Below are 27,948 nucleotides of genomic sequence, written 5' to 3'. Positions count from 1 at the left end.
TGCTGTTCAGGCGGGACTGGTTAGTGCTGAAGTCGCCAAAATTTCCATCTGTGCCCCCTGCATCCCAGCCCAGGCAGCTGCCTTTTCCCTGCCAGTCTACCCCGACCCCACGCGGAGGAGGGAGACCTCGGTCTCAGTGCCAGGGCGGGTACCTCGATGCCATCGGTGAGTTTTTCTTAGGCCACCATGACAGCTGGTGTTTTTCAGATACCTGCCCCGTGACGGGCGCATTCCTCAGCCGCACCACATCCACTCAGCCCCGGCTCATGCAGTAATTAGCCAAGTGTTTCCTTGCTGCCTTTAATTACAGCCACAACTATTTCCCTCACTCTAATGTAACACCTCTGAATGACAGCAAAGATTTTGGGCCCCATCCCGTGCGGAGCGCAGTCCCAGCATGTATTGGGATGCCGCTGTGCTCCAGCAGCTGCTGATTTGAACCCGAAGGGCTCATACCCCCTTGGTGAGTCACGTTTCTCGTTTTCGACCTCAAGGTCGTAATTGCCCGCGCTGGGAATTAGCGGTGTCTCCCCAGCACCCAGCTGAGACACAGGGCATTAAATACCAGCCAGAAAGGCAGGATCCTCCTTAAATCTGTGTTTGAGTCTGTGTCAGCCGTGATTTGCCCCGTCCCGTGGCAAAGCAGCTCAGCTGGCAAAGCCATGGGAGGAAAGTGCAGATCACCTTCCTGGCCACATCACGGTTGGTCCCCCAAAATTTTCGTACTGAAGGCAGCGAGGCGGGCACCCAGCCTACCTGCGGGCAGCCCGTGGCTCTTCGCTGGGCTGCGTCTTACAGCAGCACCCAAAAGGACGAGCTTCCCCCCACCCCAGCACCTTGCTAAGGCTGTTGCGGTTAGCCGACCTGGTGGTGGTGGTGTTGCCATGGCTGAAACCCACTGTATTTCTGGTCACAATATGCGCCTTCAGCGGCTTCCAACCGGCTTGGGGGCTGCCAGAAACCAACGCAGCAGCTGCCGGGCTCGGCCTCGCGAGGCTGTGATCTATAACGTGCATTGTCTTTTTATGTAATGTGTTTTATTAAACATCTTCTAAAGCTTACAAGTGTCCCCAGGACATAACTCTCCAGCGCAACGTAATGCTTTGCCAAGTAATGAAGTATGATTTATGGTGGTAACGGTTATCCTATGGTTTTTTTAAAAAATTATTACAGCAATAGCTCTGTCGAATATAGGAATATAACATGCTGCATTTGGCACGTTTATGACAACAGTGCTCTGGTTTTCTTAACTCCACAGTTTGGTGTTGGCAGTATTTCAAATTCTTGAGACAGATGTTTAAATGAATTTTTTAAGAGGACAGTGAAATACTTTTAAAACATCATACGGCGCTGAGTGTCTCAATATGAGCAGGAACATTATTTCTTTAACGTTCAGGTAGGGCAGGGCAGCACATGGCCTTTCTGGTTTAGATCTCACGGTAAATGATGGAAGTAGCAAATGTTGAATTAGCTTTTCTGGGGCATCCTGGCCTGTTGTTACTTTTTGGCTGAGGTGGTGGTGGGGGAACGGACACTTGACCTCCTCCTGGATTTAGTTCGCATTCGCGTCTCGTTTGTGAGCAGTGAAAACAGATCCACATTTGTTTTGAATGCAGTTCCCACCACGCTGATACAGGACTAAGTGGTCTCACGCTGACATTTTGAGTGTGTCATTGTGGTCCCAGTGGTTAGGGTTTCAGGCCAGAAATGACAATCATTTGGAAAAATGTAAATGAGAACCCTGGTCACATATCTGCGAGGCAGATAGCATTCAGAAACACTGAAAATTCTTGGGTTTTTTTTTTAAAAAATCCCTTTTTTTTTTTAAAGGTATTGGCTAAAACTGAAGAGAGCGGCGTAATTAACAAAGCCAGGGTATTCGGCTCTGGCATTGTCGTTTGCAACTTTAAATCATGGAAAATCGGAGCCCACAAAGGCAGAAGTCGGCATTGTTGGAGACATCATCGCCCTTCGGCGTAGCGTGTGTTTGCGGCTGGGAGGGGAAGGCGCCCCGCAACGAGGCTGCGCAGGCAGGCAGTGCAGAGAGATTGAAGACAAGGGAAGCATCAGTAAAGCAATGAACACTTATATTTAATTTACATTTGACAATTTGCACATAAATAATGATGTAAACCAATACGTAAACATATGATAGTTTGTTGTTCTAGCAAAGTAAAAAGCCTGGTAACTTTGGTCAGAGTCTTTCTTAAGAGAGACAAAAAAAAACCCCCAAAACACTGTTGATTGTTGCTACATTCACATGTAAAACTTCTAAGGGAAGGGGGAAACAGTAAAGAGAAGTAACAATTCTTAAAGCTGATGCATATAAATTCTTGTAAAATTTGTATCAAATACAAGAAAAGCACTACAGGCAAATAATAGGAAAAGTGTGTGTCCAGTGACAGAGTAGTGATACTTTGGTTTATCCTACAAGTAAGTACTATATTTATGAACTATTGCTACATTTAAAAGATGTCAGCCTCACAATTTGCAGGAGTGGAAATGTAACGAACTGTAGTCCTTCAAAAGCTGTGCTGAGAGACTCGTATTTCAGGGTCATTTGGGTTTTTTAACAGAAGGCATTTAAACGAAGTTGGCTGAAAAAGAAGATCACCGAATCCTGGGTTGCTGAAGCGGGCTATTTTAAAATTTGTAATATAACCAGACAGAGAGATATACATGGAGGGGAGGTGTCTAATAATGCTACTTATATTTACGCGAGTTGACCGTGCAACTCATTAATGGCAGGGTAAAATGAGACGGGGGGGGGGGGGGGGGGGCTCATCCCAACTAACTTCCATCCTGCCCTTCGCTGTGTTTTGAGAACACGCCACGCGCGGGCCGTATTTGGCTTCTTTTCAAGTTCTCTCAGTTACGTTTTCTGGCTGTTTGTTCACTGACCACCCGCCTCCTTCCCCCCCCCGTACACGCTGCCGGGAGAGCAGGGGGCCAATGACCCCCCCCGTCCTGCCAACAGGGTCATTCCCACCGCGTTCGCTGAGACGCCACGGGTGGGTGACGTTCTTCTCACAAGGTGTTTGCAAGTTCAGGCTTCACCCGGACAGCTGCGCAGGCGTACTCGCAAGTGATAAATGCCGTGGTACAACCTTCTGGTTTTGAGGTCATTGGTAATATGCAAAACTGGATAACATTTGATTTTCACACTTAGATGAAAAATAGGTTTTATTACATGGTTTGGCTCACAACTTAAGTGGTATAAATATATATACATATACATATATTGTATAGTGGTATAAATATATCTATAAATATACATGTGTTCTTTGCTACACCTCAAATGTCACCATATCATCTTTGGGCTTAGCAAAACAAAAAGCTAAAAGGATGTGCATTCTATCTTTCCCTGTGCACATTTTGGTTTCTTCTCTAAAGTAGCAAAGCATTTAGATAAAACAGCATTGTCTGCACCACTGGACACAAGCACTGAGGTAATTGTTGTTCAACAACTTTGCAATGCCCTTTTCTTCTTTAATTAAATTAACCACAAAATGTACAAACACAAATACTGAGAAAAATCTGAGTCGTACAGGAAGGAAGAAAAAAAACGTATGTGCCAGGAAAGGACTTTGTTCCCCACTTCTACCCAGGCAAAGTGGGAGAGGAAAATACAAGTAAAACCGAACCCCTTCTTTCTCAGGGAATCTGACTGGTTTTTTTTTTTATCCCTGGAAGGCTCTGGCCAAAAAAAAAAAAAAAGAGAGAAGAAAGAAGTCTGCCAAACCCCTCCTTTTAGGCAGAGTATTAAGAATATTTGTGTGTTTGCTTTTAAACTGCTTTTGGAAACAAAAGACTGTCATTTCGGAAGAGCCACTTTAAGCTGATGTGTTCCTTTGGTCATAAAGTTACGTGACAACGTGTGGGGCTATAGCTGTTTTCTAAAAACCTGTGGTATTGTCCACGGCAGGGAGGTGTTTGCTGTGCCACATCTGTTGCGGGTAGCGCTGCAGGTAGAAGAAGAATCTCTCTCCTGTCCTCAGAGAGGCAGGGGTAGCAGTTTCTTCCCTGCTTGCTGCTACTCTGGGTTTTGGGTTTTTTTCTCCTTTTCAATTCCCAGCGGGGCGATTTGCACATAAAAGTACACAGCATTTTTTTCAAACCAATGGATCTAGGATTCTGTATGTCAAATGTCCAACTCTGGCAACATGAAAAACCACATTTGTTTAAAAGACATCGGTACATAAAACACATTTACTGAAACCCCAATCTTAGGTTCTTAAAACAGATGTGCAGAAAAAATATCTACAGAAAATGGCCATAAAACAAAAAATAAAAACATTTAAAGTAAAAATTACAATGAATTTTCCAGTCATTGTAAACATTTTCCTAATTATTGCTTTTAGAATGATTAATTGCATAATAAATTATGAATTACTAACATTGAAAAAATAGTTACGGATAGATGATTGTCTTTTAGTAACCGGCGAGGCAATGCACAGTCCTTTGCCTCTCTTTATGCCCTGAGAAAACAGTAACTTTGGAGTTCCTTCTTTCAGCTGAGGAGCGTAGGGAAACTACTGTAAGCCAAGATTGCTTTGCAGCATTGAAACTATGTACAAGCAACTGCTACAGGCACCCTGACTTGCCAAGTCATAAATAAAAAAAAAAAATCACTTTGCCAAAAAGTCTTAAGGGTCCATTGGTTCAACTGTTTCTTGCTTGACCTTTACAGGTAACAGAGGTAGTGGGTGACCGTGAGGCAACTTCATAATTGACATATCCGACGACTCGTAAAGGTTGCATCCTGAGGAGATAAGTCCGTTTCCCAGGTTCCTCTGTAGAGATACTTTCAGATTAGCTCCTTCCATTTCCCTTCTGAGCATGGTCAGGATATCCTTCTCCACGATCGATGTTAAGTCGATATTGTCCTCCACTTCTTCCAGCTTGTCGGCATTGTCACTGATGTCGAACTTCTCGATCTCCTCGTTGATTCGATTCAGGTCCTCCATCGAGAGGCCGGAGGCAGGAGCGACGGGGCAGTTGCCCTTCAGGTGGACCTGGAGGCTGCAGAGGTGAATGTAGCTCTTGTGGCAGTGGATGCATTTATGGGGACGTTCCCGGGTGTGGAGACGCTTGTGCAGCTTCAGGTGCACAAACTGGGTGAATTTGGCCGGGCAGAGCTTGCACTGGTAAGGCTTCTCTCCAGAGTGGAGCCGCAGGTGGGTTTTGAGATTGCTGGTGCTGCTGAACCGCTTGTGACAAACCTAGTGGGGGGGGTGGCAGAGAAACAGTGAATGAGTGGGAGGAGATTTTATGGTTTAAATCACAGACACCTAGGAGGAGACGGCAGGATGAAGCAGCGGCTTTTTATAGCTTCACACTTTCTCACAAGGGGAAAAAAATCCCCGCCTTTTTTATTTAAATGTTGCTGAATAGCATTCTGAGTATGGCTGATGGCAAAACTGCATCAGGCAGATGTGGCTCTAGCAGACTAAGGCGACCCTGCTGTCTCACAGACGCTGCTGCACCAGGGCTGGAAACGGCTGTGATACGGACTCCAGCCCCGAGCAGCCACGGGTTCGTCGCACAGCCCTCCCCGCACGCCGTACAGGGTGTGCACGGGCCCCGACGTCCCTTCGGCCTCCAAGGGAAGTTGTCTCCGGTGTGTTACATACCTGACACTCGTGGGGTTTTTCTCCTGTGTGTACCAGATAGTGCTTCTGGAGGTGAGCCAGCTGCGTGAAGCCTTTATTGCAAGTCTGGCATTTAAATGGTCTCTCTCCGCTGTGTACTCGGAGGTGCACCTAGGGAGAAACAAAGCAATTAACAACTTGCAGTTTCCAGCACTGTAACGAAAGTACTTTCAGATGTTTCCTAAAGTTAGCGGAAGACTCCTATTGCCAAAATACAATGTTATCTGGTTAATTAGGTGGCGTCAGTATTAAAACACTGTCTTTACAGCCATGCTTTCTTGCTGGGGGGTGCCGTATTAAGTCCAGACTGATAAATAGCCTAACAAGCAAGGGAGGCCCGTCCCTACTTTTCCTAGACAACCTATTGGGAGAAACCAGAGCCTTCCAAGAAGGCTCGTGTCTCATTCTCCGCTGCCTACCTTCAGATTGGAGAGCTGGCCGAAGGTCTTGGAGCAAACGTTGCATTCGTACTTGATCTTCCCGTTCTGCTTCTTCAGTGGGTATGGGAGGGTTTTGTAACCGGTCACATTCCTCTTACTTTTAATGAGATTCATGGCTTCTTCACTGCCGGTGGCGGCCAACACCACTGAGGTAGGTTTAGGTTGCATTATGTGTTCTGAACTGGCTGCTGTACCAGCTGTGGGTGACCCGCTGGTAGGGCTGCATGGCTTGTCCTTCATGCTGGCAGCAGCGCCCGTGATAGAGAAGGCACTGTTAGGTGCTGGTATGAGGAAGTCTCTCGGATGATCGGGCTGCAGCAATCGACGGCCTCCTTCACTGGGCAACGAACTGGGGAGCGTGGTGGGGTTCAACATGTGGTGGGAAAGGCTACCTCCGCTGAGCAGGTTGCCATAAAGAGGATACATCCTTGGGAAGAGATTGAAATTGTTGATGCCATTGATATTGTTCAAAGCGCTCAGGTTATTACAGCTCATATTGAATGGAGGTAACAGGAATTTGGGGTAGTGGGGGTTATAGGACGGTAGAAAGGCAGGTGGGAGGTGGCCAGGGGGTGCATATCCAGGATAAGACCCCAATCCTTCTGAGCCATACGATCCGTTCAAGTAAGAGTACGGCTCTCTGTGCTCTTGGGAAGTAGGTGCCAGAGGCGAAACCGTGACCCCTGGACTGCTGTGAGGGCTTGAACTTTTCAAACTTTGGTCTGGGCTGCTCCTCCCGGAAGGACTCGGCGTAGTAGACGTCTGGATGGGCGAGTGAGTAACGTAGCTGGGTCTGTCCATCCCATATGCTAAGGAAGCTTTCAGATAGTCTTCTGGAATGTGAGGTCGGATCGGGTAGACAACTCGAGGGAAGAAACACCTCTCCGGGCTATAGTTCTTACGCAGATCATCCAAGTCTTTTTCTGGAGTAACTGGTGAAATGTTGGTCTGGAAGAAGTCTTTTCCTTTTGGAGGATTGGATTCCATTTTCAGGATTTCTTTCACACTGTGCTCCTTCTTTGGGACACTTTTCTGATAGAGCTCATCTTTATCAGCACTGTGCTGCTTTGGATTAACGTGGGTTTGTGCTGAAATACAAAGACAAGGTAATGATTATTTAGATATGCCACCGTCATTATCTCTTTTCAAAACACAGTCTAACTCCTACAAGTTTAGTGGGAAGGAAGGGCCACTCTCGGAGATGAGCAATCACTTAACTCGCCAAAAAACTAATTTCTGTGTGAAGAAATGCCTGCTGGTATTAAGCGTTAATAAAAAGCACTGTTAATTTAAGGGATACCAGCCAGTACATACAGATCTGGGTGATGATTCATTTGCAGAGTGCTAGTCTCCACTTTGCAAACTGATTTCACCTTTCTTTCCCCTTAAATTTGACTAGCTTTGCTGCTCAATGTCTATTTAAGCAGTATTTCTAGTAAATGCGGTAACGAGCATTTGTTCACAATACAGGTTTAACAGAAGGACTTTGCAGAACGCAAGCTCCCAGAAATGTTCCTCGGTAAAATAACAAGGCATGACAAATCAGCTTTTGCCAAACCGCAGCAGTCACTTCACCAGCCAGTTCAATTACTTACAGTACCAAAAAACCCATGGCTGGCTAGGATGAAAGCCTTCTTCAAAGAGAAGGTATTCTCCATCAGTAAACAGATCATTACTCATTAAATATACTGCTTAGGAACATCTACAACAAAGCAGACTATTTACTGCAGATTTCTGTGGCATTCAGTCTATGCAAAACTCCTCTGCTTACAGCTGTACTTTATAAAAAAAATGCTGAAGCAAAGCAAAAGAAAGCAAGACTGGTTGGCTCCAGCTTAAGTCGAAATGTACTTTAAAAAAAAAAAAAAAGGAGGGGGGGCAAAAGAAATACGCATTTAGAAGGAAAAAGAAGCTAGCATCCATTCGGCTCAGTTCAGCGCATACACTGTTTATTTCTATTCAAAGACCCTGCCTTGTTATCTGGACACAATGTAATATAAACAGTACACTGAAAGATGTCTTCAGTAGAAAAAGAAATCTGCTTTTATCTAATCTCCCAAAATTAATCGTTATATAATCTTGAAATGATGACTTGTAAGACATTTTCTTATAGGGGAAAAACTACAAGAAGGTTTCATATTTGTGGTTAGTTATGTGCAAGGTTTTCCATCAGAAGGTACAAGTCAGCGCCAACAGGTATGTGACTCGAAAGTATCGCAGCCCTTTAGCCAAATTTCTACTTCTGTGACTTCACTAACTGGGATGAGAAACAGTTCTTTCTGATTTTTGGAGGACTAGCTGAACCCAGTGAGGAAGATGGGAACAGGCAATGACCACGCCGCTTTCAACGCAGATTCTTTGCTTCACTATTCACGACTCTGATGGAATCTATCATTTGGCAACATTACCCTATAAGGCAACGAAACAGCCATTTACTAAACGTATCCAAGAAAACAGCTGTTTTCAAAGCATGCTCCTAACTCACAGCAACCCATTTTTACAGTAGCATCCTTTTTCAAATGGCATTAGACTAGTAGCGAGCAAATTTAGTTTGAGATACGTGGGCAGTATTTTCAAGCTGCAATGAAATGCAATTGAACGCGCTCATGTTCAATTAAAATATTTATGGTAAAACATGGGGCCTGTTGTGCAGCAAGCACGTACACACATAAGTGCGCAGACAGCTTCCCAATTACTTCTCTCGATGTTAAAGTTTATTGCAGAGCTGATGTCCACCCAGATTTTTGGGTTTAGCATAGCTCCACAATGGCACCGTGGATAATATTATCTACATCTTATCAGCTGCCTGTCACCACGCCAGCGTCTCAGAGCAAACATTCCCGGTGACGCTATCAGCATCGGGAAGCATTGAGACCGTGAAGTATTGAAAGCTGGGCGGGGGGGCAGGGAAGCAGGACTTGTGAAGCCTTGCAGCAGAAAAAATAAATAAATACCACCTTATCAGGCCCATATCAGTTTCTCAGTGGGGTCTGTCGAGCAGGAAGTTCAAATTGACACTTTTCTCTTTTAAAGAAAAAAAATCCGGGGGGAGGGAAAGAGGAAGGAGAAGTGCTGGTGCTGCTGGAAAAGTGATAGAGAAACCGGGGGCTGCTTCAGCTGGAGGAATGGCTCCTACTGTCACAAGGTTAAACATCAGGGTGGGGACGGACGTGCCTTATGCGCCGGAGCAAGCCCGCGAGTGACAGAAAGGAAGCTCACACTGAGAACGTAACTTTCTTTGTGCAACAGGTCCACGTCCCCACTTGACAGACTAAAGGTAATTGTTCTTTCCTTGCCTTCAAAGTTCCCGGTAAAGCCTCCCCTCCTATTAACTTCCATGTGTAGACAGAAGTTGCAGTATTTAAAGATTATTTTTTCAAGTCTAACTGTGACAGCTCTCTTGAGTTTGCAAGCTATCTTTGGTCTCTTGGCTTTTTCCCCTATTACCTGAGCACAAGGGACTCTTGGGAACACCAGAGAGATCAAAACATAAACAAGTGTGTCAGCACCGTGTAAAATAAGAGAAGGGGCCAAGGAGAGGTTCTTATGTTTTATACTGAACGTGGATTTAAACCAGGGCTGAAACTGATTGAGAGGTTTACAACCTTTCTTGTTGCTCTTAAAGGAGCCATACTTCAAAGTTAAAGAGATATATTTCTTATAAATGTGGGTTTTTTTAAACTTGTGATTTTAGATTTAAGTTCTTACCGATCACAATGTCTCCCTCTTGCTCTTGAAATGCATTTCTCCCTCCCACCCCCATATACACATATATAAACTAAATATAGGCACATACTCTTCCAAGATCTGTCTAGTTTCTGTGGTCAGAGAGACACACAGAAAAGAGGTTCAAGACAAAACAAGAACAGTGCAGCTGCATTTGTAAGCTACTGATCTGAGGGGAGGGGGGGGAAAAAACCAAAGAAAAAAACCCAGACGTGCCTCTTTAGGAGCCTGATCCACCTCTCACCGAGGTCAACAGATTATTTGCTCAGATCTGAGATTAGTGATTGCGTGCAAGAGGAAAAGGGACAAAACTCCTGTTACTTTTAAGTATTAATAAAACTTGAGCGGAGGGGCTGCCTGAAGTCACTCCAATGTGGGTGTTCCAGCTACAGACTGCTGCATAGCCGTAGGCTTTGCTCTCATTTCTTGGGCTCCGAGCTGTAGCCTGAGAAAGACTTCATAAAAACAATGATCTGTTTTTTCTAAAAACTTGAAAAACGGTTGTAGGCAGACAGTAATTTCAATAGTAATTTCAGGAGTGAGATGGTACTGAACACTTCGAGTGGTGGAGCTTAATTATGCCGATTCACATTTTCGATCTAAATTAAGCACCTCTTTTGCTAGTAGAAAGAGAACCTCGAAGTTGTGAAGCGGGCAAAACAAAGAGTGCTTCCACTCAAAATGAGAACGGAGACCAACATTTAGAAGTATATAATTTGATCATCTGTTTTCTAAATGTGTCCAAGGCAGGGTGACATGCCTTTGAAAACATTTTGCTTAGAGAAGGTCTTTAAGGGAGCCTTCAAATAATCCTCAATATTAAGTCAACTTTAGCCCCCAAATTCTGGTTTTGTGAAGACAACCTTTCATATCATTTCAAAATCATTTTCCTGAGCCCTTTTGAAGATTCCAGGAGGCATTTTTTTAAGCAAGTGCAGATGTTTCCTCTCAACCCAAACAGAAAAGCTTCAAAACCAGAAAGTGAAACTGGCCATAAACAAAAGGGAAAGCGAGCGGCAGGGCTTAGCTAACGGCCAGCGTGTCAGGGCCAGCAGGAAGAAGAAAAGAATAAATTACATTTGAGAAACAGCATTAAAAAGTTAATCTTCATAGAATCTGAAAGATTTTAAATAATACCTCGTTAAAGCTGTTAATGAAACAAAAAGATTGCCAAATGTTTTGTAAATATGCAAATTGTCTTCCCCCCAACTCAAACTTTTCTTCTGAAGCTTGACCAAAAGATGTCACCTGCCTGTACTTGACTGAGGAGACAAACATGGACATGAGCAACAGGAAGTTGCATCGTATGATTGCAGTACACGAACATTATTATCAAATAGTCATGTCCTGAGTCAGTGCAATTGTTTGGGGATTTTTTAATATTTAAAAAAAAAAACAAAACCACTTATCCTCTCCACCCTCCATCCCAAAATAATCCTCCTATGATGAGGTAGGAATGAAACGCTAAACTATGTGGGACCCCCGAAGCAAGTTTCCTCGGTCTGTTTGCTAGTCCAAACATAAAATATTACAGACTAAAAGACAATCCGAAGGCCCAGTTGAATGAGGTTAAGCACATTTAACAAACTACCGAAAATTGATTTTTTTGGCCAGCAGAATACAGACATCTTGTGCCATCGCACTTAAAACCATTTACTGGACAACGGCACCATCTGAAGGTGACGTATCTCAAATCTTGATAGAAAACACCATCAGTGGCCTCAAAACAGGCAGGAAGGAGAAGGGGATAGTTTGAAAAGAGACTGAATGTCCGCTGCTGGGATAACGCAGAGTCTTGCCTCTAACACTATTGTGCAACTCCATGCAGGCGCTTCATCCACTCCAAGTTATGTAGCTCCACTCGGAGCTAATCATGGCCGTGAAGGTAGGTGTGTGCTTCAGCGTCTGAAGGACTGGGTCAAAGGCCTCAATTCAAGAAAACACAGAGGACAGGGTTAAACCCATAACTAAGTACGTGCCTAATTGCTGTCTTGAATCTGGATGCTTTCCTTCTACGGCACAAATGAACGAACGCTGGAGAAGTTACCTTTAATTTGAAAGTTTGCTGTTACAGAGGCAAGTAGATGTTATACATGGATGTGTAAATATATTTATGCTCTAAAGTGGTGGTTCTCTCATTTTTGAGGCCACTAATTACAGGAAATAAAGCCAGAGAAATTCTCTGATACATTTTTCCGCTGAGGCCCATCCCGCGCGGGTGCTTAAAGAGGAACTGAGGTGCTGAGCTTCAAGACCGTGATCCCCAAACCCCTGAGGCACCTAAAGCAGCTGCCTATATTTTAAGTTGGCAAGACTGAGGCCACACTGGAAGCTCTCCGTAGGTGTGTGTCCCAGGCGGCCTCTCCTGTGCTGGGCCGGGCAACCAGCCAAGGCACGGCTCTTCCAAAGACTCCCGCGGGCACTGGCATGCTCTGCACACCCAAGACACGGTGGAGGGAGGGAGCTGGGTGCAACACATCGTGGCCGTGGGCTGGCGGTGCTGCTGCCCCACACTCGCTCGGGTGCATGTCCCAGCACGAGGGAGCCCTGACTTCAGCCTGCGGTGGGTCCTGGACCCCTACTTTCCCTCCCTCTTCCTCAGAGGGTGCCAAAACCAGCAGCCAGGAGCTGGGAGAGGCGGCGATGCTCACCTGCTCCTCTGAGGGAAGCCGTGCCACTTCAAACACCGAATTATTAGTGATCCATTTGGCTGGAGGGGCTTTCCTGACTTTCTAGCAGGTGAAGGAGGTGACCAGTGGGGAGGGTCCCCCCAAGCAAGACTGTGTTAAGATGTCTTGATGGGGCAAAGCCCCATGTCTGCAGCAGGCACAGGATGCTAGCTACCTGGGGACAAGCCTTCTGCACTTTATTCACAGGTGAACGCAGTGTGAGGGCACCTTGGCAGGCCTGCACTAGAGAGAGAGGCTGGAGAGGCAGCGGGATATTCACTAATTTTAGATTTAACCAGAAGAAGTGGCCTGGGAGGAAGGGGAAGAAGAAAACTGAACGGTGCTGACATTCACTTTAAACTCATCTGGTTCCAGTACTAACACTGGAAAAACCATCCCTGCTCGCACTGTTGCTACAGCACCTTCAGCAAATAAGCATCTTTGGGAAACCTCTGGATTTTTTTCCCATACTTTTCAAGAAAGGGCACCAAAACTTTAGAAAACCTCAATCCTTACGGTACCTCTAGGGTTTCTGGCCTAACTGCAGGCCTTAGGCTTGAATGTGTTTGTCACAAAGATGAGGGGAAAAGATAAAAAAAGTGAGAACTTTTTCTCATTTTTCTGAACTGCTATTTTCTTTAGGTGGAGGGGACTAACATAAAATTTCTAAATGGTTTAAACAGAATTATCTTTAAAAAGAAGAAGGGATATTTCGATCTCAGCATCTGGAAAGATTGCTCTTTCAAATGTTAAAGCTGAACTACACAATTGTTGCTCAAGATCCCGTCTCTTTAAGTCCACGTATTGAGCCTACTTTTACTAAAACGGATTATTCTGCACATGTCCAGACACCCCCAGTTTTGACCTGACTAAGAGTAACCAGGTTATTAGTTGACACTTTACAAATACATTCCTCGCTACTTCTGCAAGGCAACCCGAGATGCCAGCAGATGCAGGAAACTGAGGCTGCATTTGTGTATCCTCCCAGCTAGTGGCCAAATGTGTCTGGCTGGATCTTTGCAAACTCCTCATCCACAGGAACCCTTAATGCTGTTGTCTGGTCCCACCTGCAGCTCCCACTGAAAAGCCAACAGTTCATCGTATCAGGAAATAAAACTGCACAGCGAGTGGTGAAATGACATATGTGCAAAGATGACAGAATCAGTGAGGATTTTTTTAAATAGGGAATATAGCAGCATAGGACATCCCCCTCCCTCCCTTCCCTCTGCCATTAGGAGAAAGCAAATTTTCTTCTATAATTTGTTACATTTAATAGGGGAAGACCAAAAACTGGTGAAAGGACGACATCCATGGAGGATAGATGTACTTTTGATTAATCTGAATGTGTGACATCATTTTCATGATACGGGGTTACATTTTCGCTCTAATGATCCCCAAAGTAACACTGATATTTTATAACCCATTATTTGTTGCCAAATAACAGCAAATAGTCCTTTTTATAAAAAAACCTGCCTGCAGTTTTTCCTTCAAATTTCAGCGTAGGCACTGGGAGAAGGACAAAAGAATGTTCTGCTCTATCTCAGAGCAGCTAGCAGGAGGGAGGGCAGCCTAAGAGTCGAATGAGAAGTCAGCAAGAATCTCTCCCTCTCTTCAAGGGGCTCTGGGTGAGGTGCTAGGCAGTGATTAAGCTATGAGTAAAGCGCTGAGGCTGGAAATGGTCACAAACCACAGAGGAACACAGAGATAAACTCCTGGAAATACCTCTTCCCCCGCTACGAGTGCTATTATTTTTGAACAGAAAAGGAAAGCTGCGATATACAGCCAAGAAACGGGGACAGAATAGACCGAGCTTAAAAAACAAGTAACCAGATGAGAAGACCACGGGAGGTTTGCTCCCATAAGTAAGTGTTGATGCAAGGCTCAAAGAGCATTATGCAGTCAACGTATATTTTGTCAGGCACTTAGACAGAGTCATGGCATATGGCCACTTCCTTGTACAACGGGGGCAGCCCTTTGGGAGCGTGACTGGACAGCCTTTAGTATATGCTGTCAAAGCAGACTTTCGCTTAACGCACTACAAGATTTGGACTTGCAAAGTCTGAGAGCGAACCAACATCTATGGTTCTGAAGGCAGAGGATATATTCAGGTTGTTTGTCCAGAATTTCACCAGATAAGACTCAGATTGTAAACCAGTAACTGTTCAGATTTTTTATAATCTGTTTACATTTGAACGGGCACAGGGAACTCATTCTGTTGTGTTGGGTCTTTTAATTCCCCTTTTCTACTCCGAGCTACTTACTGTGACACAACAGATGATACAGCTGTGTAATTATACAACTTATTATTAGATCACATAGGCAGAAGGGACATTACTAGCATTCCTTGTTTATACTGTAATCCACTTACTGAGGTTCATCATTGTCAGCTCTCTGGAGGAGGGATAGTGCAGCCTCTCTGCAAAGTCTCTGCAATACCACACAAGCAGCTCTTGGTTGGCAGGGATGGGTTTGATGGTGTAGAAGTAGATGTTCATTCCATTCTGACAAGCAGCCAAGTTCTGTTCCTGAACGGAGTAGCCAGGGTTTACATAACGCATCCAGTTGCTCTTGTCCTCGTTAAATCCGTCAATGAAGTGGTGAAGCTCACCACTTGAATAGATCTGGAATAGAGAGGAAGTGCCTATGAATATATACACGCACAATACACAACACATGCGCACAGAGTCCAGAGGGGAAAAATGATAAGCTGCCTTTTTTTTTTAAAAAAAAGAGATGATATTACTGAAGTAAGAATTCAAGCTGGGTCCCCCCCTTTCCAACTATGATATCCTCTGCGTTAAGAAAAGAGATCCTTATTCAAAGGTAAGTGCACAGTCACCTTTTCCATTTCTGCTTAGCCTCTGTAGCTCTGCTAGTATGGACAAAATCTGGAACGCAGAGTACTCTCCCTGCGTGAACAGTCTACCTTAGAGTCCTTTTCCTGGTGCTATGATCAACAAGTGGGTGATGCTAATGACTGCAGGTCTGAGTGCATGCTTGCATTAATGCTTTGAGTCACCTGTGTATGACTGACTGGCTGTGCTACGTCAGAGTCTTTCTCGCCTTTTTCTATGGCCTCTGTACTTGCAGTTTCCTACCACCTCCGCCCAAAGGTTTAAACTATGCAAACATCCTCCACTCCCCCAGAGTCCTAAAGCAACACTTGCTCATAGTTGGACTGTAGCCCTTTTGTAGAAAGGCTGGGCAAGGCAAAGATGAACTTCACCTGCCATAACTTAACGAAGATCTGGAGAGGGGCCAGCCGATGAGAAGTCACTTTTCCTATCGAGGGACATGTTCTGGCTTGTCCGCAGAGGGGAAAGAAAACATGAATCTAAAAACTGCTCAGTGGCTTGGGGGGAAAGAAGTCGCAATCACTGAGAGAAGCTACTGTTTCTTAATGTGGTAAGAATAAGAGAATTATTTAAAAAAAAACAAACAAGAAAAATCCAGGAGACACATTTGTTAAAGACATATCCCCTACTCTCAGGGGGAACTAGCTCCGTGCTGGATGAAATGGGGTTCCTGGGTTTCACAAAACAGATGACTGGGCAAAAGCCAGACCTTGAAGCGGGAGTAGCGTGCACCAGCGATGCACCTCGCTGAGCAGGAAATGCCTTTCTGAAGGGGAGACAGAGCTTATCTCAGGGGGAAAACACTCCACGGCGTGTTTCTGCCTTTGGGTTCACACCACTGTCTTTCGCACCTACCTGGCCGAGCAGCACTCCCTGTGAGTGCCCACTGGCCGGCCGGGACCTCTCCTCTTCTCCCCGAAAGAGCCGCTGGTGGAGAGGGAGGAGGCAGCGGTGGAGAGGGGGGAGGCAGCCTGGCCCTTTAATGCGGGCCGTAAACACCAGAATCACTTTCTTTAAGAGTAACTTCCTGTAAACTGAGAAGGGGGAAATACATGTGGCCTCATCAAAGCAGCTTGCGAGAGATTTTGCGGTGTGTTTGTTATGAGAAAATGGAAGGGAGCCGGGCGAGTTGTGCTGCATCAAGAGGAGCGTTCAGGTTTCTCTGCTCACCCCGGCTCGCAAACTTCCAGGAACGCGGGGCTCTGGCGCTCGCCGCCCGCCGCCGCTTCCCAAACCGGCCCTCCACAGCTCCCACAGCAGGGCCACGGATGCTGCTGGTCACTGTGCTCTGCTCCGGGGCGAAGGCGCCCCACCGGGCTCCCACCTATTCTGAGGAAGGCGAGACCAGATGTGCTGAGTCACGGCACGGTTCCCAGAAATGACGTCGGCCCCAGGCGGCCCCGCTCCCCTCGTGCGGGCAAGGCGCAGGCAGCGTCCCCCCGCGCGCACAGCAGATGTTCCCGCTCCTGCCAGCAAGCCCAGGATGCCTTTAATAACATGTGGGAAGTTATCTCCCACAATTTCCTTTGCATATGCAAGCCTGTTTCAGACCCCTAGGAAGGAATTCATTTTCGGTGCAGCAGTGTGTCTTGAACGAATCAAGAGATTATAACAGGGAATTTAACGATGCTTAGATGGCTCCTAGGATATTATTTCCGAGGATCCCTCCGCATTAAGGCTTAAAATCACATCATGAGAATGATGTCATCTTTCTTGCTGCAATATATGAATGAAGTCCTGCAAGATGGTTAGCAGCCCCTCTTCCCAATGTTTGCCATCTTACTAGCAACTGGCAGGGCTAGGGCCAGCATACCACTCTCTTCCTATGCTGGACGCAAGCTCCCGAAAAATTTGGCTAAAAGAAACATTCTGTAGCCTTATGGATGTGAAAACAGTCTCCTGCTTTGTAAAAACACTCATGCAAATAACTGCCTGTGCAATGCTGTATTACATTGCACAAAGACGATCTGAGAAAACCAAAATGATGCAATTAGGTAGGAAGAAAGGGGTGTGGGGAACGCTGGTGCTTGCCCTGGGTTTCACCTGGATATGAGGTCGGGATATTACTAAGGCAGGCAGGCACCTGGGCACAGAGGCTTGGATATACTCCCAAATCCACTGACTTAGACACAACCTAAATGGCTAGAAGGCAGCAAAACAAATCCATGGAAGGAGATGGGGCTGAAGGAATGTTCTCTAACAATTAATAATGGGTCTGTAAAGGAGACTGAGGATTATGTCAACTGATAAACTGGAAGCATATTCCCCAGCACAGACTTCCCAAGCCAAAACAAATTGGCTGGTGCTCCCTTCCAGCTTATACTACAGAGTACAAATTAGGCATCACCTCTAGTGTTTGTCTGCCATTAATGGATTTTTCTCTTTGCTAAGATCTGTGGGCTGCTCTTTGAACACTTTCTGACGTGGACTAGAAAAGCTTACGACTTGAATAATATACACTGAAGACCACCACCACCACTGTGTTATAGCAGTTCTATTCAAAACCCAGGGAAAAATGTCACAAAATGTATCATAATTCCAGAGTAAAAGATGATGCAGTACTTTCACAGCTTCTTCATAGCTGGAAAAATCAAGGATATGTGACATTTGCATAAACAAGAATGACTTTCCGCTGTGAAGAAATGCAAAATAACCGGCCCCTACAGCAAGCAGCAGAACTACGTCTTTACACAATCAAGCACCAATACGTTTCAGAAGACAGAGCCGGGAAGGGCTGTGCATCTCCCCTGCTCTCTCCACCCACGCAGTCCCTACGTCCAAGACAGCCAGGCTTTTACTCGGCTTAGTTCACCCCACTGGCTCTGTTCGTGCCTGGCAGCGTACAGAAGTTGCCCCCTGCATTCACACAGGTCTGAAGCAGGAAGTGACCCAGCTTCTCAGCTGTACTCATTTAGTGATCTGCTTACTGCAACAACATGGTGCTGTTTTTTCCTGCTTACCCGCCAAAAGTATTTTCTGTTCGCATTCTTGGGAACCGTATCGCTGGTATAGATCTCTCCTACCAGGGGTCCAAAGCGCGTTCCTTTTGGGATGTACTCTTTGCTTATAACTCCAGTGACCTACAAGAAGAGCAGCACAGGATCAGTCCATCACCAGCAGAAAATCGAAAAGTCCTCCTTCCTCTCCCTTGTCCCCCAAACTTAACAAGGTAAAGCAACCGATGCAAGAAATTTTTAGTGACAGCTCAGCAAAACAGAAATAAATTAACAATGGTGTTGGATATGGTACGACCAGCTTTTTTAGGTACTAGCATCTTACCGAGACACGTGGAAGCCAAAGATGAACACCACCTGAAAAACGTGTTTTGTGGAAATACATTTACAAGAAGAAACAGTAAGCGAAATGTACAGAGACTGTCAAATATCTTCAGAAGTTATTTCTCCTATCAAAGGCACCCCCAAAAGTCTAGTTCCAGCAAACAAAACTATTCAACAGCTATCAATCACCTCACTGCTACAGAGCTCACTTTTCTAATAAGTTAGGAACTGGAATGACTGCTCCTCCAGATCAAAATGAAACCTCCCCTAACCCCACCTTCTTCGCTCTATAGCCGTCCTGATAGCTAAAAGGAGAACAAAAAAAAAAAGACGACCTACAATTCTCTCACCAGCATACAGTGGCATACAAAACAGAATATGAAATGGCTTTGGGACACGTACTCACAGATCACCCTCTTTTATATAAAGGAGGCAGCAGTTCCGGTAACATATCTCAAGTGGGTTTGGTCAAAAAGGCGTAAGGGTTTTGATGAAAATGCTCCACTATGCTAGGTCTAAGAAATGTACTCTAGTTGTTCAGCTTCCTTCTTGACAGTAATTATACCCAAAAAAGTCACTGACCACAAATCAGGAAGCAATTCATCATTATTCAGAAGAACGTGCCTTGGAGTAACCCTTTGCAAAACACTGCTGAGTTATTGGTTTTGTCTCTCTCTGTTCCTCACCAATCTTCTTAAATTTAACGTATCCAAACAACATTAGAAAACCAACAATTTTGTAAACCAAAAACCCCAAGCCTTTGCAAGATTGATCCTGCTGCTCAGATAGTGGAAAAAAGGAATGTAAAAAGCCCATTAATTTGGTATTATAACCAAATTTTCATGGCAAAATGTATTAATCGTATCCCTTTCACACATCTTGCCAGTTGTCTTTTTGCTTGCCAGGATTTCAGAACAAGACAGGAACAGCAGAAGTGGCTGACGAACACTGAGAGTTGGGATTACTGCTGTCTGTACCCCGCAAGGAATCAACGTTCCTACCAAAGCAGATTAGCACTCATCAGACCCTGCAGATAGCTCACTTCAGTGAGCATTTCATTTTCTTCGTAACAGTCCTTCGCAGCAAAGGACGGAAAAACCATGGACTGTAGACAGCACTTCACAAATTAGCTAAGCCTTGTGATTTTCTCATGCTACATTTTCTTCTGTTGTATCACCCTTGGTGTGAGAGAGGGAGAGAGACAGACAGAGAAATGCTTGCCTGTGTATTGGTCAAGATTAAAAATCCCAGTAAACAACTAATGCCTAGCATAATTTCATGTTAAATGTCATAATAAAGGGGAAAAGTAACAGCCATGGAATCAAGGAGGTAATCCACCTGGAAACAGATTGCCGGGTGTACGTGGTAGCTGTTTGCGCTTGTCTGCGTTTCAACATGTGTTTCAGCACATTACAAAAAAAATTAAATGTCAACAGTAGAGGTAGTTAAATGCTCCATTGATCTGTGCATCTGGACTGAAGAGACAGAAAAGGGACTTCCAGAAATTTTCCTACACCTACCACAAGCTGAAACAAGCTCAGTGGCTCAGTTTTATTTTTGTCTTGCTTGTACATTTCTCATAAAGAGCTGAAAAAGGCAGATGTTCTTCTCATCTTCCCCATATATCTTCATTTACATCCATCTGCCCTCTCAAGAAAAGTTCACAACCAAGCTACAGCAGACCCTACCAGTTTTACTGCATGGCAGCTCGAGTTTTTTCATGGTTTTAAAATATCTTGGCCTTAATTAAAATGACTTTAATGAAATTCTCAGAATCTCTAGAAATCACTCCTCGAACTAGTCAACTTGAAACACTCACTGAACTGGTGTCTCTGACACAGCAGATACTTTTTGATATCCACCTTACATGCAGTGTTTACTTCTCCCCCAGCGCAGCTGAACACGAAGATGATTTCTCACCCTGTACCCATCAGAAGGTTATTTTGGCAGAGGATGTTCTGCACATCCGTGTGTGCCAACACTGAAGTTTTGCTAAACCAGACTAAAGCTGTCCAGACGACTTTTAACCGAGGGTGGCTTTCTGGTCAGCAATTCTTGGCCTCCGTTGTGCCCCCACAAGCTCAGCTGCTGTGGTCAAGAAGAGGTACCCTCCAGGAGAGGGATGCTGGCAGTGCCCGGACAGGCTGGCTCCAGGCTGCCAGAAGCCCCCCCTGCCACAGCCAAAAGGGGGGGCAGTTTAACAAGAAGCCACGAAGTACAGAGCTGCCGAGGGCTTGTAGGCAAAACAGTGAAGGAACTCCACGTCCAGAGTGAGGGGAAACCGTCTCCAGGCTGCCGAAAAGCTGTCGCGGAGAGGCATTTCAGACTTGCGTCCACCAGGTGTCCTTCAGCACATTGCTGCCTCTCGGCGATGAGACCTTCCTAAACAGCCTCGTGGCAGGGAACCACAGGGGAGCATGACCTGAGCTCACTCCCTACAAATAAAAGCCTACTGCCCTTGTGCAGCCTTCTGTGTCTAAACCATGCCGTAAGGAAGCAATGTGCTATTTTCAGAACAATTTCCTCTCTACAGACACTCACCCCCTCTCCCTTCAAAGCTCCAACTTCCAACACTCATGCAAGCGGGCCGCTACCACATTTTATCTTTCAGTAAAACTGCATTTCTAGCACGAAGATGAAGCCAAATGTTAGCCTGAAGCCGCAAGGCCGGTTCCCGGGGCTGCGGGCAGCTGTGGCTCCTGCCGAGGCCGGGCTGAGCTAAGTCGCTCTCCCCTCGGTCAGAGCGGGACGGGATGCGCCGAGAGGCGCCGGCTGGCGAGCGGGAGACAGCTGCAACCTGGAGGCGCTGCAGCGGCGGCGCCCAGCCGGGCTGGCGGGGAGAGCCCGGCCGCCCGCGGGCTGGCCCGGCAGGGGGGGAGCCCGGGGCCGGGAGCAGCCCGGGGCGGCGGCGGCAGCGGCCCTGGAACTGACCAGGGTCCTAATGCGGCGCCGGGGGCCGGGAGCCGGGAGCAGGGCGGCGGGTACGGGCACGCCTGGAGCTCGCCGGGCCCGGTCAGCAGGCCGGGTGGCAGAGCACACCCCGCCCTGCCCGCAGCCCCCGGACAAGAGACGGATGGGCTCCGGTTCCAAGTTTGACACTAAAAGGCGCTTTGAAAGACCAACACTCCTACATCTTTGCTTGGGGAGAGGGCACTGGAAGTAAACAACGACCCCTGTTAACTCTGCAAGAGGAGGATTTTTTGCAATGGGACCGCTAAACTGCTTTGAAAAAAAAAAACAAACAAAACCACGAACAAACTCTTATTGGCTTCGGCGAAATAACAGTATTCTCCAAATGCAAATAGGGAAGGCCATCATGAGTCCTGGAGTAACACTGTTTGTTGGGGTTTTTTTTAACTCCTAGTTCTGCAGTTACATAAACCTGCATAATTTTACCCCTTCGTTCAGTGACCAGTTTTCTAAGAGATGCCATGAAATAAAATGCTTTCAGACCGCTTCCTCGGGGATCATATATAAAGGAAATAAAATAAAAGCAATAGGGGAGAGCAAGTGTCTGAGGTCAGCGAGGCACACTTCGTAACAGCTCAAAATCACTGCTTTCATCAAAATCACTGATTCAGGGTCTGTCTCTAAGGAACGGCCTTATCAGAGAAATGCAACAAGTAATGGGTTTGCTGAGATACGTTTCTCTCTGTCAAGCTCACAGACGAGGATGAGGCACTAGTAATATTCAAGACAGCAGAGTAACCGGCACTTTATATCAAGAAGGGCTGGTTGGGCTTTAAGGACTGAGACCAAAGAGAAAAATTTTTGAAAAAAAAGTTTTTAAATGTCTGCATGAAAAAGATTATTCACATATGGCCTTCTAGAGCGTGATTTTGGCACTGCCTTTCATCATTTTTTGTCAATTGCTAAAACTGGAGGAAAGGATAAATAATTCACGCATAGAAATAAATAAATGACTTCATGTAAACCTAGCAGCCTAAAATGTTACGAGCAGTAGTAATTCATTTTTTAAAATGCTGACACATACTGTGAACTCATAATGAAAAATGTGTCCTTCAGAAAAATCCCTGATCAAGATCCAAGAATAAACAAGAGAATGACGTGTCATGGACTCCCTTGCAAATTCAATAAACCTCTGAAGAGGAGCTACTCGCTTCACAAAGCATGCAAGGAAAAGAAACACAAAAAGCAACCCTCCCCAAACAGCAGCGGTTGTACTTCCTCCCTCCTAAGCAGGCACGCAGTACTTTTCCTACTCCAAGTGGAGATACAATACTAATTGTGACAGCACTAGGATTTCATGATCTAATCATGACAGTATTAGCATTTCACAAGCGATGTATTATATACGTTTTTGTCAATAAACTGACTCAGCATTTAAAACTCTCAACCAGATGAAGCCACAGCTCTCCCCAAAGTTAACAATGAAGACAGCTCACATCTGAAACCCACTGGCAAACACGCACGCAGGCACCCCCAAAGTCTTACCTCATCCTTTCGCAAGTGAAAAAAACCCACCCTATCGAGCTGTCAGGACTCCGGTGGTTTTCCATGAGGTCAAAACCAGAATCAGGCTCCCTCGCTGACCCCACAAACATTGATGTGCAAGAGCAACACAAACACAGTCCTGACCCCACTGAACAAAATCAAACTTGGAAGGCAGACAGAAAAAAAATAATGTTTCACGTCAAAAGTTGCTAGAACACAAGCAGATTACGCCATTTGCAACTCTTTCACCCTGCAGACAAGTAGCAAACGAGCGACCTGTCTGTACATTCAAAGGACCGTAGCTTTCACTGAAGGGGGGAAAAAAAGGATCAGATCGGCCCTTTCTTTCAGAGCTACCTTAGAAAGAGCCAGGGTTCCAAAGTTCCCATTGCTCCTTATGGTAGGTGCTATTCAGCGCAAATGAAAGACCGGGGGGAACTCTGGAGAACAAAAGGAGGATGTCCTATATTCAGACTCCCACTAGCAGGGAGCTGCACGGGTCACATTTTACAAGGAAGAACCAAGAATCTTTCAACGACTTCTCTCTCCCCCCACCTCTTATACAGAGATGGCAGCAATCCTCCTACCCTGATTCACTGACCTGAGCTACAGCATAAGGAAATTACACCTCGGTGTTTCCAAACACAGCGCTGGGAATTTTGAAAGCTCCTTGGACGTCTCCTGCCGCGGCAGCAGGACTAAACGGGGGCAGAGAGAGCAAGCAGCCTGACCAGCCAATCAGTCACCAGCCGGCTGCCGAGGATCTGCCCGAGCTGTTGCACTGCAAGCTCATCCTTCAACCAAGAAATCCTCCCGTATCACACAGCGGAGTCGCAGCGTTCTCTCCCCCCCCTCCCCACCACAGTAAGACCTACCTAACAATGCCATAACACAAAACAAGGTTTCGCATTTTTTTTCTGGAGTGTGTCCCTTCTCTGCCAAAGTTCTACAGGGCAGGGCAGGGCAGGTGGGAAAAGAAGAGTGATTTTACAGAATTTAGCTTTAACGTCCTACCAAACCTACTAGGCACTGTATTAGGCACTGCCAAGCTAAATCCCACAGTGCCAATACCCTCCAGCTGGGGGTCTAGCCCTATTTCTGTACACAGGATTACACAAGTACCTACTTTGGAAGGAAATATTTGATAGGCATGGATGAGTGTACCTCTTCTTTTCAGCTCTGTGGTCAGTGTGTTTAGCCAAAGTAGAAGCACAGGTAATAGCTGCTACACCACAAGTCTCAGCACAAGGAGAAATGAAGGGTTGTCCCTTGGGTTATTACCCTGCCGAACATCACACCTAGCTATAATAGCTACTCTATATGAAGGAGTAAACACAAAACCAAATTGCTCATCCGGGCTCATTTCTTTCCAGCCCTTCTGAACCAACAACAAAGAATGTACCCGCTCCAGGGACAAGGATAGGACAGACTCGCACAGCTAGCTACCAGTGAAGATACTGTCCCGGATAAACAAAAGTTAATTTAAGCTACGGCCACCCTTCTGTCAAGCTTGCTACAGTTCTACTATCACTTCCTTAACCGATAAGCCGGAGTTTTTAAGAATTTAGGAAGTTGGGAATACGGCAAGTTCACAAAAAGAATAAAGCAATTTCATAACCAAAGCGAAAACAAAAAGAAATAATTAAACACATTTCCAGGAATTTGGGTTTTTTCCTCTCTACTTTTTTTAAAGCTATTTATTGGACAACAGAGACACTTTAATCTCTGAGCCAGAGGCAATGAATGGTCCTGGCAAACAGCAGCCTAGAAATTGGCACAGAGAACTACCCCACAGTTTAAATATGCTTATTCAGATGCTGTCCAAATTGTGTGAAAATTTAACTGTTTGCGAATTGGTACAGAACCAGTTTCAGGTACAGGCTGGCTGTGATTTCCAGTGAAAATATTACACGACAAATGACCAGCTCACAGTTTCTTAAAAGACTTATTAGGGTCCCATCTTAAAAGCCAGTGGGCAGCATTTGTTGTTGGTGATGGTGTGTGTGTGTGTGTTAAAGAATGGAAGCCAGGGTGAGCACACACTTTCCAAAGCGCTGTGATTTGGCTTGTCTGACTCCAACCTTCCCCAGAGCATCGCCGCTTACCTCTTTGCAGTTAGATGCGTATTTGAAAGTCAAGTTCCTTGGCAAGGAAGCCTCTGCCTGAGTTAGGGTGCCTCCGTCGGCACTGGGATCCAACGGGTGATCATTTACAATGTACGTGCACTTCTCTTCAAAATCGGCTTCTGTCCACAGAGTCATGTCAGCATCCTCCATGTCCATTTTCATTGTCCACTCTCTCCCTTTCACCAGATTCTTGAAACTCACAGCGTCCGAGCTACACTGTGTAGCAGCCTGGAAAATAAGAAAACAGCCTTTAATCCTCATTGTCCTTCAGTGTTGTGGTTTCCGTTGAGACAGCATGACTAATACAGTAGTCTGTGACACTTTAAAAGCGTATGCAGGACAGTTGGTACAGTTGAGTAATAGCCAAAAAGCAGTGTAAACGAAGCTGCTCTGACTGAAGCAGCACCTTAAAACGCCAGCCTCAGTAATAATGAGGAGGGAACAAAAACAAAGAGGAAAAAACCCTAGGCTGACAACCGCTTTACCTTTTTCAGACCCTTTCCTTAATGCCTCAGAGAGCAAAAAAATATTCCATGCTGAAGAAAACGTGGGGTCATGGCCGTGAGACCATTTAGTCGCCTGTGGAAAAGCTGCCTCAGAAAAGTGTCACAAACAAGGAGAGGAAGAGGAAAGGAGCTGCTGTCTGCGTCTGAATGAAGCTAAAAATGGAAAGCGCATGTTGGAAGAGCGGAACCCAGCCTTGCCTCTTCCAAATGGGGAAGCCTGAACTTTCCCACCAGCTTTCAACACACAAACAACTTTCAAAACAACCTGCCCCCCCTCCCCCCCCCCCCCCGCCTCCTCCTGACGTCCCCTTATCCTTTGGCATGGAAGGCTGAGAAAGCCGACATCCTGCCAGCATCACTGCAGCAGCAGCAGCCCTGCACAAGGCACTGCAACATGTTCCCGGGGGCCCGAAAAAGAAAAGGAGCAGGGGAAATAAATAATTTAAAAAAGTTCTTCTATCCCTTTTGATTTTGATGCTACCTCTGAGAATTACTAGCTCAAAGCACTGGACAGGAGCCTCGCAGGACAATTCCACCAACTCCTGCAGCCCCTCCGCCTATTCAAACCTATCCCCAAACAGGTACTAGGTCGGGCTCTTTCCATAAGGTTCATTAGGGACCAAAATCTGTGCCTACGCCGGTAGCTGCGAATGACGTTCAAGCCCGGAGTAAAATCCCTTCATTTTTCCTTTTCGGATACGCGGCTACTGTGAAACTCGCACCCCTCCTCCGGGAAAAACGAAACGCGAAGACTGAAAGAGCACCGTCTTCCGAGGAAGAGGTTAAGGGCTGACCGACTCCGGGTTAACAGCAGACCCCCGGCGCCCCCCCGGGGACCGCCTCTCCCGCGCCGGGGAGGCACGGCCGGGGCGCCCGCCGCCGCCGGCAGCTGCCCGGAGAGGCTGAGGCGGGGGGTCGCGGCACGCAGCTCCCCCACGGCCACCCGGGGACCAGCCCCCGCGCCCCGTCCCGACTCCAGTCGCGGCGAGCGGTGCGGTATTTACTGACTCCGGGCATTAAAAGGGGGAGAGGAGACTAATAGCGAAACTCGGGGGTGGGGGTGACAGTTGCGCGGCGGAGCGAAAGGGTTAATGCCGATCAGAGGAGCGCTCCCCACCCGGGAGCGGCGACGAGGAAACTTTTGCCCCGTCCTCCGGGCGCCGGGGCCGGCGCGGCCGCGGAGGGCGAGAAGAAGGAGCCGGGGAAGCGAGGGGGTTAAGGGGGGGAGGCATCGGGCTCCTTACCGGGGCAGAGTCCGCGCGCGTTTCCACACCGAAGCCCACCGTCGGCGGCAAACCTGGCTCATCTCTACAGAGTAAACATCTCTCCTTCCTTCCAGCGGCCGGGTCCCCGGGAGACTGACTCACACCTCCAGCCGCCGCTCCCCTCCCGCTCCTCCCCCGCTGTCAGACAGGTGCTGCCGCGCGCCCTGCTCTTGCCTCTGGGAAACGCTGGGGGGCCGCCTGCCACAGCGCCGCGCTCGGCCCGCCCGCGGCTGGCTCGCGCGCCGCTCGCGCTCACGCACCGGCCCGGCCCCTCCCTCTCCCCGGCTCCTCTCCCCACAGCGCGGGAGGTGGGGCCCTACCTGCCGCCCCTGCCCTCCGCCGAGCCCCCCCGCGCAACCCACCGGGATTTTTGTTTTAGTGTTATTGACCATTTTCTCCCCTTTCGACCGAGATGTGTCGGCCGGGGACGGCCTCTGCCTAAGCAGGCGGAGCCGCGGCGCTGCCCAGCGGCCTGGGTCTGGCGGGCGGGCAGGCACCTCTGCGCCTCACGGGAAGCGCACGTGAGACAGTTTTTACTAGGAATCTGTTTTCCGTGCTATTTTAAGCTCCAGAGGTCAACACGTACCCGCTTTCATTCTCCCTCAATTTGACTAGATGGAACACTGTAACAATTAAAATGACTCCCAGGTTCCGGAATATTGATTAAAACCCGATTTAAAGCGCTTACTCCCAAACCTTAACAATTATAGTACCTTACTTGATATGACCAATCTGGGCGTTTCAGAGTTTTGATTTATCCCTTTCCAGAGTCTCTTTCTAATCAACGCTTGTAAAAGGGATTAGGAAAAACACCTCCGTTTCTTCCCTTAAATAAAATCTTCCCCCTCTCCCTAAGCAGTAGCAGGGAAGCTCACAAGAGCAGGGCAAGGCAGGCAGCATTTCCAAACTCGACGCCTCTTTTGCAGCGTGGTAAGAAAACGAGCGCTGATCTTGCGCAGGGCAATACGTAAGCAACC

The 27,948-nt window shown here is 46.7% G+C and overlaps 1 protein-coding gene across 3 annotated transcripts; it reads right to left on the bottom strand.

Moving 5' to 3' along the window:
- Positions 1–2,888: 2,888 nt before the first annotated feature.
- Positions 2,889–27,028, bottom strand: PRDM1 (PR/SET domain 1). 3 transcript variants are annotated; one of them, XM_076333322.1, is made up of 7 exons: positions 26,951–27,028; positions 25,180–25,428; positions 18,302–18,421; positions 14,855–15,107; positions 6,071–7,179; positions 5,634–5,762; positions 2,889–5,222 (listed from the first exon to the last, which is right to left on the bottom strand). In XM_076333322.1, the coding sequence occupies exons 2-7, from the start codon at positions 25,360–25,362 to the stop codon at positions 4,647–4,649; spliced, it is 2,370 nt and encodes a 789-aa protein (XP_076189437.1). In that variant the 5' UTR covers positions 25,363–25,428; positions 26,951–27,028; the 3' UTR covers positions 2,889–4,646. The 3 variants fall into 3 exon arrangements, with proteins under 3 accessions (XP_076189437.1, XP_076189435.1, XP_076189436.1); XM_076333320.1 differs by lacking the exon at positions 26,951–27,028 and having other exon boundaries at positions 25,180–25,461; XM_076333321.1 differs by lacking the exons at positions 18,302–18,421; positions 26,951–27,028 and having other exon boundaries at positions 25,180–25,406.
- Between the last annotated feature and the right edge of the window lie 920 nt (positions 27,029–27,948).

The sequence above is a fragment of the Aptenodytes patagonicus genome, chromosome 3 (assembly GCF_965638725.1).
Source record: "Aptenodytes patagonicus chromosome 3, bAptPat1.pri.cur, whole genome shotgun sequence".
Lineage (NCBI taxonomy): Eukaryota > Metazoa > Chordata > Aves > Sphenisciformes > Spheniscidae > Aptenodytes > Aptenodytes patagonicus.
The sequence above is the reverse complement of the archived record's forward strand: the minus strand, read 5'-3'. Positions and strand labels throughout refer to the sequence as shown.

Excerpts from the sequence above, each read along its gene's own strand:
- PRDM1 (XM_076333320.1), bottom strand. The coding sequence starts at position 25,461 with ATGAGGATTAAAGGCTGTTTTCTTATTTTCCAGGCTGCTACACAGTGT. Across the intron at positions 15,108-18,301 it reads ACAGAAAATACTTTTGGCGG|ATCTATTCAAGTGGTGAGCT; the intron begins GTAAGCAGGAAA and ends TCTCTATTCCAG. Across the intron at positions 5,763-6,070 it reads GCCAGCTCTCCAATCTGAAG|GTGCACCTCCGAGTACACAG; the intron begins GTAGGCAGCGGA and ends GTTTCTCCCTAG.